At 28.1% G+C, this 13,331-nt stretch overlaps 1 protein-coding gene across 5 annotated transcripts in view; it reads left to right on the forward strand.

The window, feature by feature from the left end:
• The window catches only part of LOC107440707 (homeobox protein Mix.2-like), an 80,766-nt gene that overhangs the window by 13,254 nt on the left and 54,181 nt on the right, over positions 1-13,331 (forward strand). For 4 of the 5 annotated variants that reach the window (XM_016053691.5, NM_001323809.1, XM_043044407.3 and 1 more), the window contains 1 exon segment: positions 6,735-7,496. In XM_016053691.5, coding sequence (XP_015909177.2) covers positions 6,812-7,496 — 685 coding nt within the window. In that variant the 5' untranslated portion in view covers positions 6,735-6,811. 5 annotated transcript variants of the gene reach the window in all.

A 13,331-nucleotide genomic window follows, 5' to 3' on the forward strand; every position in this document is an offset into this window, starting at 1 on the left:
TTAATAATGTAACCTTTTACCTGATGGGACCCACATTTTGTTATGAGAAAAATGTCTTAGTTAAAGTACATTTGCAATTAAGTGGATATTTAGCTCCTTTAGCTACCAATTTGGTTTAAAAACTAAACCTACCGTGATTTCAAAACTAAATATAACGATGTATTAATAATTCAGAGCTAAATAAATATTTTGGTGTTTTTGAACTTACTGCCAAAGATATCAATAAATTAATTAAGTTACAAATCTTTATCCTTTTGAAAAAAATGACCTATCCCCCTTATGGAAAATTGAGGTTTGAGTGTTTAAATATAAAAATCTTACAACCTTTTTCATAAAATCACTTTTCGTATTACATCAATATAATAAATCGAAATAGAACAGGTTTTTACTCATCAAGGGCCACTTTTCATATATATATATATATATATATATATATATATATATATATATATATATATATATATATATATATATATATATATATATATATATATATATATATATATATATGTGTGTGTGTGTGTGTGTGTGAGTGTAAGTAAAACTTCTAATATATTATGAGGATTTTAACTACGTGTTAGTTCTAATAAAAAACCCTGCAAATAGAGCAAATATCAACTCTTTTATTTTAATTTAAGTAATTGCGATATTTTAACACTTTCGAAGGCCTTAGGAAGTATACTTACCATCACTTTTTTACCAGTTTTAATTTAGGTTTCCATTTGTTAATAACTTCAGCTATCTTGAAGTGCGTTTGAATAAAATTAGTAACAATTAATTAGTTTAAAAAAACGTATAAAAGTTATAAACTACGTAATTCCTTTTGAAGTTCGTAGCATTTATAAAATTTATTTTATAAATAAAGAAAAAAAATCAATAAGCTCCTATTAGGTCGTGTTAAATACATTTATCACAAGCTAAATGAGTTTTTTTTTCTTAAATCAATTACTATTCTTAAAACAATTTCAATTTCAAAAATACTTTAAATTACCTTAAATGGCCCATTAAAGGGTTAAAATGGAAATGGTAATTAATACTATGAATTGTCAGATTAGATCCATAAATGCGTTACCAATTTTTTTTTTTTTTAATTTTTTTTTAAGGAACTTTTTACATTGCTCGCAAACGTTGCGTTTTCCCAACAGTAGCAGGGTTGCTAAGTTACTTCACTTTTCAAAAAAATATTCTCTAGTGGTTGCGGAATTTAAGTTATTCTTATCTTATTATTTTTCATTTTCAGTGTAATTTTTCCACCAATATGATTCAAATATTTGAAATATTATATAAAATGCATCTTTTTTACATTTGCATATTTTGTAGTGACGTAATTTTATCTAAAATTCAAAATATTTAAATTCATTTTACTCCAATTGCATTCCAATTACCAGAAAGAACCACCCTAAAGATCACAATTCAAGACGATTGGGAAAAAGGCCGCTAACGGCCCCAGGTACCCAGATAAATATTGATGATGATGATGACATTAGCATATTTAAGGCTACCACAACGACTGCTTATGTTCAAAATGTTTTTATCTCATTGTTGTAATTTCATGATGAATGGGATAGGGGCCGCTACGCGGCCCAGGTGCCCAGTTGTTTTTAAATAAAGTAAAGTAAATTTTCATATTTGCAAACTTGTACGGCCGTTGAGAAATAATTGTTTAGTGGTAGCAACGTTAACGTTTCGGCATATTAAATCTTGAAGTTTGAATTTTTGAACTCAATTTTTAGCAAACATTTTTAAACTACCGCGTTGAGTCAATAATTTAAAAAATTAAGTAGCTAAGATTTATTTGTTTGCTTATTATGCGCGTGGTCTTAATAGTTTCGCTTTTAGAAAATTCTACCACTTTGAAAAATCTTTTTTAACGACAGTACAAATTGGCAGGTATTTATCTCGTGGTAACTCTTTAAAAGAGTGGGCGTAATTATCTTATTTTACAAGTTTTACTATTCAATTCGCTTCTAATTTATTAAAACTTTCGCAGCAGTTGGCAATGGGTGAACGTTCTGATGAACTTTTTTCTATACATAACGGTAAGGAATACAATTATTTTTTGTTCTTGAAATTTATCTTGGATAAACAAGACATTAGTATTTATCATAATAAATTAATTATATAAATTAGCGGGGCGTTGAAATATTACATACGCATATTTCTTACAGTTTTGGATTTTAAGATTTGATTTTTACTTTAACCGTTTTTGCTGATTGACAGATATTCGATCTACCATTACTTAGTACAAAATCAAAATTTAGTTACACTTTTAACTGTCATGGATTGCATGGATGCCAAAGGTCCCGCTTTTTGCAAAAGTTTTAATATAGTGGTAGAATAAAAAGAATTACACCTACTCTTTAAAAGTGTCACCAGGGCTGAAAGCCGATATATATTAAGACGGAAAAAAGTAAAAACTGGTAACAAAAAAATTTCATTTTTTAGCTTCTTTTCGAGAATAATAAAAATCTATAACTACCAATTGTTTTTAACGGATACAATTTTTATATTGAATGGCTGCTTCGCTGAGGAATAAATTAATTACAGTGAATTTTTATCGTTGAGAATCGATTAACTCCTCCCGAATACTATCTAATATTGAAATAGTTCTCCTACCAGTATTTTCTCTTTTCCGTCCCGCTATCAGGCCTGAGTGTCACCACAAAATAACTGCAATAAATGTGCATTTTATATGATACTTTGAATGTTTGGTCTGTAGTGATGGAAAAATTATTGAAAATTAAAGCATCAGACAAAAATAAAATGACTTAAAATTCTTTATCACTAAAACTTATTTTTTTACTAATTGAAGCAAGTTTGCATCTTCGTGAAAAAAGTGAAACAAAAAATAAGTATATCAAATTACTCATAGCCATTTTTATACTATCGCTTGTTAATTTTTATAAAATTTTGAGTAGAATAATTCTTGCAAATCTTTAATGTTTGTTTTCCAAACTCCTCACTTCAAAATCTTTGAAAAAAAAAATTTTCTCTCCACAAATTCAACTTGTATGAAATTTTTTCACATGTAACTTTGTTTTGTTAATTTTTTTTATTCATCTTTTTCATAACAAGATTGAAAATAAGGAAATTACGTCCCTCCTTCCACCTTGTGAGTAAACATAGCAAATTACAAACACTCCCCCCCTTATGTAATATTTAAACAACCCCAAATGTATTTTTACACCAATACATATTACTGTGTTCGACAAAAAATTAGTTATCATGAAAAGCGTATCATAATGTGATGATAAAATGTAATTGTTGAATAATGCATAAAATTAATTTATTTCCATTTACATGTCGAAATCTAATATAATATCAAACAGCAAAATCATGAAAAGAATGTTTTGTACTGTGAGAGCATTTGTGATGAGTTGACATATCTCCTCCTTTATCATCCAATTTTTACTCACCAGTGGTCTGTCTCCACCACGCCCCCTTTCGTTTCCCCATATACTCCACCCTTGTTCACCCAACCCTTATTGAAAGCACTCAAAACAACGATGAAAACATGAAATCGCAAACATTTTAAACGCATTTATTTTTTCCTTTAATTTTGAACATGAACAGTTGATTGGAAAACAATTACAAGCCTGTTTTAAATCGTTTGAACAATATATATGTATATTCGATTTGGTAGTATGTATAGATTAGATTTGAAACATTTGGGTGTCATTCTTTTTTAAATTAAACTGATAGTAGTGGATCTTTCATATTTTGATTTATTACGTATATTTTCTGTTTTTCAATGTTTCATAATTTCATTTTCAAACACATTTATCTTTTTTATTTATTAAATTATATTTTTTCTTAAAGTGAAGCAATTCAAATCCTTATATTTTTACCAGTAACTTTAAAACCTTAGTTTGCACCCAGTCGTTCCTCAAAATTGTTATGGTGGTTATTAGATTACCATCAAATCAGTGGAAATTCATCTAGTTCAGCAACCACTCAAATGCAAAGGAAAATGTAAGAAATGGTTGAAAATCTATTCTTTTTAATTTCTAAAATCTATTTAACAATTCAATCGTATCTACCATTATGATTTACATTTCAAATTATTCATATTTAAAGCGAAAACATTCTCCTTCAACAGTAAGCTGAATAAACTATACTGTAAAAAGTAGCTAATTTTAAAATATTATACTGGTCACCACTTTGTGCACTTTTTGTCGTCCGTGGCATACCTCTGAATGCTATAAATCTTCTCTCCCTAAACCTAACTCCAATTTTTAATCAACCAACTTTAACCCCGTGGGGACGGGTGATCCATAAAAGCATTCGTACAAAATCAAAATCAAGCTGTAAATAAATAAAAAAAACTGTAACCTTAATGTAATCATGCTAATTAGACAGACTTACTTCGCTTTTACTTTATTTACTGTTAGTTTAATCATATATATACTTAATGCTAGTTCAAAGTATAACTAATTAATTTTATTTTGAACTAAGTAATGCCGAATTAAATAAATCAATCAATTATAACCCCGCACAGAACCAAACAGCTAAAGAACTAATTTGATTACCAGTTTTATCTTTTTACCCTGATTGATACGGTTTTATGCTGGCACGTATTTGTGACAGTCGGCACGAAAGGGTTAATAACGAACTTTTTAATTCCTAATAGGTCTTCCAATTTTGATTCCCTCCGAGAATTATTTTTCTATATGACAACTAAATCAAAATTACTGGCAGTATTATTTGTATATTTTGCTAGAGCTTACGCATAGCATGTAATACTACTTTCAGTGCATATATATATATATATATATATATATATATATATATATATATATATATATATATATATATATATATATATATATATATATATATATATATATATATATATATATATATATATATATATATGCTTAATTAATTTTTATGAATTGGTGGCCAAAATCATTTTAAATTAAATTTATAAAGGTAATTAGATTAAAATAACCACTTCAAACATAAAATTAATATTTTTCGGAAAATCCCGAATAGTAGTCTATGTCTCTCTCATGACATAAGCTTTTTATTAGCTTCTCATTATCTCATTAGCTATATCTCATTAGCTTTTTATTTATAATTGAGTAATAAAATTATTGTGGCAATTAGGAATGTTTCATGTTTATGTTCAACTTTTTAAAATGTGAAATATATTTTATGACAAAAATTTTTATACCACTATGACAATTTTGTGGGATCACTGTACACCCAGAGTATACAGTTTCAATTTAGAGAATAGTCGTAGTAATGAAGAAAAGAAAAAAAATTAAAAATCAGAAGCATATCACAACATATATTTTATTGTGTACTTTCACTTCAAGGGAAAAAAAACCTTAAGCAATTATTTTCGCTAAGATCACATTAAAGTTAACCTTGATATGAAGTATAGGCAAAATCAAGGTTAAAAGTAACTGAGCACTTAAAAATCAATCATTATTTAAGTTATAAATGTTCTACTTCATTGAAAGTTGCCATAACATTGTATTCAAGGATTTAGTTCGAAAAATGATTAAATTCTCAACTCATTGTTTATATAGTTTGAATACATACTGTCGTAACTTTACACAAAATGTCCTAAATAACTCATGTAATTTAATTTCCCTTTTCCTTTTGAAACCAAACTAGTAAAAAGGTTACATGTTTATTCAATTTTTGAAGGAAGTGAATGTAGCTCCGCTTTTATGTTTAAACTCATAGACATTGTTGCCAATCTTCTTCAAGAAAAATTCTGCCATTTTATTTTCACGCTACTTTGTTTTAGTACTATTATATATGAACTAAGAGGTACTTTCTATATCTGTCTGAAAGGTAATTTTTGAATTAATATAAAAAGAGGTTTTTAGGAGAAAAAAAAGTGGAACGAAATTTGTGATTAAACTAAATGGATATTTTCAAGTGTTACGTAACCAAGTATTGTAGAAATTAACTTGAATTTAAATGGAAGTTAAGATTTTATAAAATTAATCTACAGGACTTCCAAAGATGCTTCTTAAATAGGTAAGTGGTATTAAGTTATTTATCAAAACTAGTGAAAATTTCTCTAATTTTGCAACCACTTCAAAGTGAATAATTTGAATTTTCTACATATTAAATTTATATAAACGAAAGAAATTTCTGATTTATTGCTGGGATCAAGATTTTTCATTTTAGTTTTTCAATTCTAGAAACATTTTGTAATATTTAAATATTGCTGCTATTTTAAGCATTTTGGAGAACGTTTGGGAGCCACGAATCTATTATAATTCAAATATCATGCATTGTGTATTAAATATCATCGTTCTTCCAATACTTAAAAAACGTTTACATATAAATAGTTGCGCATTATTAATAATCTATGTTTATTAGGATATTAAATTAATAAATTCAATATAATTTCTGTTTTGAGTTAATTTTTGTAATGAATATTTTGTTGTTTAAGGAACTTTACTCAAACGTATAAGAATACGCTTACCTATTATACAGGTAAATAATACAGGAAATCTTATTTTATTATTCCATTAAACCAAAAGTGTCTTGTTAATGTTGTTTCAACACTTCAAAACTCTTTCTGTCTACGAATTTTGAAACAAGCCATTAATAAGCTATTAATGATGGAGGAAAAGATAATGATGCCAACTGTGGTAACCCCAAATCACTCAACTAAGCTCACCCATCCCCCTGTAACGCACACATACATAACCACCCTTCTTTCTAACTCGCTCTCTCATCTACTGTTCTTCTATTCCTCATAACAGGTCTTACTCTATAATCATTGGCCCTCCAACTAATCATGTGACCAGGGAGGACATCATCAACTCTACGATGGGACAACATGTGCCAGACTTCAAAATGGAAAAAATCATCAACATCTAAAAATAAAAAACTTTACCGGACTGTTATGCCATTTAAGACTTCCCTTTCTCCTTATATAAATAATAACAGTTGTTACGCCACTGCATCTCCAGATTTGGTGGCAAAGGGTTTCGATGGGGGTGGTTCAGGGGACCAAAATGACCACCCCCACGATGAAGATAGCTCAGGTAATTCTCAAGTGATCCTAGACATTGAGGACACAAGTAATCACGATGAAGGCTCTCAACTAGACGAGGAACAACAAAAACTCCTACTGTTGTCTAGAAGTTTATGCCAAGAACAGAATAGTCCACCTGTTGCTCCTTCAACGTATACTTCAGCTTTCACTTCAATAAAACTTTTCAACCCCTTTCAGGGGAGGTTACAAAACCTGTCCCCCTTTTCACCGCAACTAGAAGAGGAAGAAACCCCCCGTGATGACAAGAGTCCTTCATTTGATAATGTTGAATATTTGAATTATAGAGAGGATAAATCAAGAAATGTGTCAAGTGAGGATCAAAAACTTTTTCCTTCTAGAGAGGATGCGGAGGATATGTTTGTAAATAAACCAATTTATCCTTGGATGGTTGATTCAAGACATAATACAAAAAATAGACAGTCTCAAGTATATGAAAGCAGTAAAGATCAATTTAGTCAATATTTAGGTAAGTGTTTTTAAAAAAATTTTTTTATTTTTAATTCATTTAATATTAGCTGTTTGTTAAGTTTTTAAGTTGATTTTACTTATTTGAATATATATATATATATATATATATATATATATATATATATATATATATATATATATATATATATATATATATATATATATATATATATATATATATATATATATATATATATATATATATATATATATATATATATATATATATATATATATATAATATTCATATATGTTTGATTACAAATATTGAAAATTACTACAATAATAATAATAGTGAGCTCAATTTTCTAGTTTGTTATTTTGTTCCAAAATTTGCTGAATGAATTTTGAAATGAAAGTGTTTATTGCTCTTCGATTTAAAATTACTTAATTATTATTATTAAGTTTTATCTTATTTCTAATATTATTTATTTTATTTAACAACTTTTTTTTTAAACACAAGAAAACTATTTTAATAACTTAAGTAATTCTTTGATTGCCTCGAATTTCGTTTTCTCGAAATCGTACTTGTTTCAGTTTTTAATATTTATGTCTTGTTTTATTATGTCAATAAAATAAATTGACCTGCATTTTAAACAATTATGCCTTACCATAAATTTATAAAACATTAATGTCGTTCGATTTGGAATGAAATTATTTAATTAATAAATAGAATAATTATTAGATACATTATTTTGTTAAAAAAAACTTTTTTAATAATGTTAAAAAGATATTTCAATGGTAATTTTTATAATAATAGAAAGCCTATGTGAAAAGATTTACATTAACATATAGCGAATTACAAATTTACGTTTTCTGTTAGCTTTTAATTAAAGAAGTTATGGAATCCACCATTACCTTTCTAACTCCAATCTTATTTATCATCCTTATGCAGCTTTAATTTCCCATAATTTATGTGACTAATTATTTTTTAAATGTTTTAAAATAAGTAAGGTAAAAATATTTTTTAATTATTTTGGGATAAACTTCAAAATAAGAATAGAAATTATATTAATGCATATATTTTTATTTTATATGCTATCCATTTCAACTTTGTGAAAATCAGATGTTTTATTTATTTATTTTGAAAATTTTCGTCCAATACAAAATATACGACATACTTTTTCTCTCGCGACTATTGATTTTTGATTTAATTTATTATTTGTCTGATTTCTGTGTATCGAATGCTTTGTCCAAATTTAACAAATGTGTACTAAAAATTTTATTTTTTTATTTCCCAAAGATGTTAAGATTAATAATTATTTCATTTCCATGTCCAGGTACGCCTACATCGGTCTTAAATTCAGGATTGTTTTACGAAAATATGTTTAAAAGTCTGTTTTTTTTTTTAAATCCAAAAAACGAAATAAACTCAATACAATTATTGCTTTTACGTTCATCGCTCCCAGAATGAACTGACTGCTCAATAGTTTATGCTTCGCATTTTTAAAAAATAATGCACAGTAGAAATTTTTTTTATTTTTAAAAAATGCAAATTCGATATGAAGTTAAAATGTTTCATTATTAAATTATATGAAGGTTGAATTGATTGGTTACGATAATGCTCTCAGCGGAACAAATTTAAATTTACAAAACAATAAATTTGAATTAATGCAAATACTCAAATGCTTAGTTGAAATAAATGTAAATAAAAAAATTTCACGAATTCTTTGAGGAATTTTTATGAGTTATTTTGAAAGCTTTTCATGTTCCTTTTGTTTTATAATGAAAATGTAAATATCAATTTTTGATGTTCATGTTTTGATAATTTGAATACTCACCATCTACGGTTGCTCTTAAAATACTGTATTTCCTTTCATATATCTGTAAGCATTATTATTTTCAGTTTCTGTCTACTTAGCTTATTAGTTTAAGGAAAAGATTAATTAGGTTTTGTTTGTCAGTTTTTTTCCTGGAAATTCGTATTTAATTTTCATTAGGATTTGACATTAATTATGACTTTTATGCTTGTCAGATTTTGTTGCACATTAAAAAAAATCAAACTTCAAAATACCACCGAATATAGGCGAATCAAGAGAGAAATCATTACCCATTTCTTCGAAACATCATCATATTTTGAAAGATATAACGAAAAAATCCTTTTGTAGGAATATCTATCCTTGTAAACATTTCAACATATTAACTTCCATCTGTTCTATTAGCTCTTATTTTTACTGAAAACTAAATACTTTCAATTATTTACTAAACACATTTTATATAAAAAACATAATAATAATAATGAGAATCTATGAAATTAATATATTTTATTAATAACATCAAATGAATTATACGAAATTTTTAAAACATTTAATTAATAACCACATTTTTCGTAAGGTATTTCAATCAAATCTTCCACTTTCCCGGATCTGGGGACTTCCGTTCGACTTTGTGTAATAGTATGAGTTATAAAATATGGACTACTGTCATTTAATTTAAAATTGGAATTTTCAGATAACTAATTAGTATTACTTGGTAAAAATATTATGACTGGATATTAATTGAATTGAAAAAAATTAAGTGTGAAATTTATCAAATAATTTGTTATACATATATCTAACGAGAAGCGGAAGGACTACAGTTAAGGTGTGAATTATTTTATTCCTATTAATTATTGCTTTTGAGATTTAAAATCTATAATTTTAAACTAAATTGATCAAGTAGGAATTTTGAAAAATTGAAGTTGAAGGAGTTGTATAGATTGTCAGTTATAAATTGACTGTTTATATGAAAACTATTTCCGTTTTTTAACGCATTGCATTTTTTTTTTTTTTTTACTAATCAATTTAATTTGAATCATACATTGCTAATTTGAGTGTAGTGGTTAAAGTTACTTATAGGCTATTGTTTTAGAATATTAGTGTTAACAAAGCACTGACTAATTCTTTTATTCTAAAAAAGTGCACTTTAGTTTAAAAAATTGCATTTTTGACTCCTTTTCTTTTCTTTCTTTCTTTTATTTTTTTTTAAATTTTTTTCGCGAAAAAGAAGAAAAAAACTTTGCATAAATAAACATGAAAAAGGTTTATTTTATATTATTCTTGTTTTTACTCTATTTTCCCTAAAAGACCTAACTTTAACAATTGTGCGGCGTGGGAGGTAGTTGTATGTTGTACTAATAAAAAAGTGCAGTTTTTTTTTTCAAGTTAAAAGTATTGATAAATTATCTATATTATTTGTTTTGATAAAAAAACTGATAAATCAGGGCCTACTACAACAACTAACAAAAATGTATTTTTTATGGGATATAAATATATAATATTTAAATAGAAAATTTGTAAGCTAGAATGAGAAAATTTAAAAAAATATCTTCAAGCACTATCGGCTATTTTTTATTTTAAAAGTTCATTCTTGATTTATGCGTATAAAATTACGATCTACCTTATGAAAGTTAGATATTTACCCCTTGTGTCAAAAAGGATTGTACACTAATTTGAAACTATGCAAAAATTTCGGTCTTTCATCTATCATTTCAGTTTTAAAAAATGACTGCCTTATTAAAAATATAGATGTAAAATTTCTGGTACGAATTGTGAACTGAGTGCCAGGGTCGCGAAGATGCCCTTATTCTAACCATCTTGAACTTTTGATCTTCGGATTTTATTTTTTATTTTATAACCGTCGTTGAGCAGTCGACCCAATTTTATGGGTTTATGACAGCTAATGTTCAATTTCGTATCCTTGTAATTTTGAACCCATCCCAAAAGACAAGGGAACTCCTGGATCGAGTATTGGGAGTTGATCTTCAGATTGAAAACATTGAAATAAGCTAACTTTTTGGTTTAAAATATAGATTTCCTGAAACAGATTTTTCAAAAAATAGCTGTTAGAATCTAAGCTTTTGCAAATTCTGTTTCCGTCTTGAACATGTGATCTTTGGGTTAATACTATGAGCAAAAGGAATACAAATGGTATTTAGAAGGGGACGGGGCATGTCTCAATAAAAAAAACATAAGTTTTGAAGTATAAGTCATATAGATAAGTACAGTTGAATTGATGCAAAAATGTACTTAAAAATTAAGAAACAAATTGGCTATATACATCTACACTGAGGTGGCAAAAGTAATGGGATACCTCTTAATATGGTGTCGGATCTCCTTTAGCCTTACGAAGTACAGAAACTAGATGTGGTATGGACTCAACAAGAAGTTGGAAATCTCTTGCAGGAGTATTCAGTCACGCAGCCTTAATAGATATAATCGATAATTGCAAAAATGTTCAGACAAAGGATTTTGTGCTCAAGCTGACATATCGATTATATCCCATATATGGGATTCATGTCAGAGGTGCCCAAATCATTCGCTGGATTTGTCCAGAATGTTCCTCAAACTGAACAATTTAGGGGAATCGTCATCCATAAAAATTCCCTCGGTGTTTGGGAGGTACATGAATGGTTGTTACTGAACACAGTTAATGAGATGCCATGGAAAAGCAGCAACATGCAGATTCCACAGTACTTCGTAGGCCACACTCGAACTTACCTATTAGCTCTAGAATCGTGACTCATCTAACAAAGCAGCAGTCTTCTATTTTGTCCAACCAATATGGTCGTGAGCCTAGAAGAGACATGATGTGCTGTAAGTAAAACCACTCGAGTGGGTCTTCTGTTGCCCAATACAGCCAAATGTATCCGCTCAATTCTAAAGGACCATTTCACGCCCCATATTGATGCTTCTGGTTATTTCACGCCATTTACCTTGTCTGTTAACACTGATAACTTTATGCACACGCCGGCAATCGCTTTCAATTGGTCTTAACTGAGATGTCTTCTTTGCAAATTTTCAAACTTAATATCATTAAAATTTGCAACATTGGCCAGATCAAAAAAGTTTGTTTTCAGCATGTCAAAATTGGGTCAAGTGGGTCAGTTTTAAGATCTCTATGGTTGTCTTTATTTTTAATGAACCATTGCGCCTTAGTCATCCTTTTGAGTATTTTGTTTTGGCAGGTTCCAAGCTTGGCAAGTAATTAAAAATTATGCTTGAAGCTTTTTGAAATGGAGCCACTTTTACCCATGCAAAATTTGCATCGACTAAAATAAAAGCAAAAAGTTAAAAGCTAATTTTCTATTTCAATATCCCTATAGTTAAAAAAAAAATAATATAAAGATTAGAATCCTATACAATCATTTCAAAACTGGTATTAGAGTTAGAAAGAAGTTGTTAGCTTATTTTTACTTCTTCACTCTGTAGAGAACATAGACACTTTTTTATGACCCCATCCTGTTGGTGGCGAAGCACTTTATCTCTCTCCATGTTTTGTTTATCGCATTATTTCATGCAGAAAAGTTCTGTGTCACGTTCGTTTATTCTGGAGTGTCCTGTCTTTGGCCTGTTTTACTTTGAATTTTTCCGGTTTTCTGATAGTGTGTCCAATCCATCGCCATTTGCGTTCTCTGATTTCTAATTCTATTGATTTTTGTTTACTGATATTTAATAAATTGTTTGCTTGCTCTTCTCATTTTGGTCGATCCGAATTTTGCGTGGGTAAAAATGAAATTATTTCTAAGAGCTTCAAACATCTTCTTTGAAATTGTGCCAACAGTTTTTCCACTTGAAATCTTCCAAAAAATTTGCATAGAATTACATAGAAACATGTTTACATAGAACTAGTATGGAAGTGTATTAATAATTTTGTCCCTCCCCTTTATGCTGTGACCTGAATTGCACTTGTCAATCATAGCGATTTGCTGCTCTAAGAAAAATGGGTAGCTTAATCAAGAAACAAGTTAAAAACTGAAATATATAACAGTAATCCCCGTGTATTAAAGGGTGACTGGTGCACGTTAAATCTGCTGAGGTCATAATGTCCTCCAAGTTCCCATAACAAATCAATA

Source organism: Parasteatoda tepidariorum, chromosome 12 (genome assembly GCF_982258835.1).
Source record: "Parasteatoda tepidariorum strain Cologne lab strain chromosome 12, Ptep-v5.0, whole genome shotgun sequence".
Lineage (NCBI taxonomy): Eukaryota > Metazoa > Arthropoda > Arachnida > Araneae > Theridiidae > Parasteatoda > Parasteatoda tepidariorum.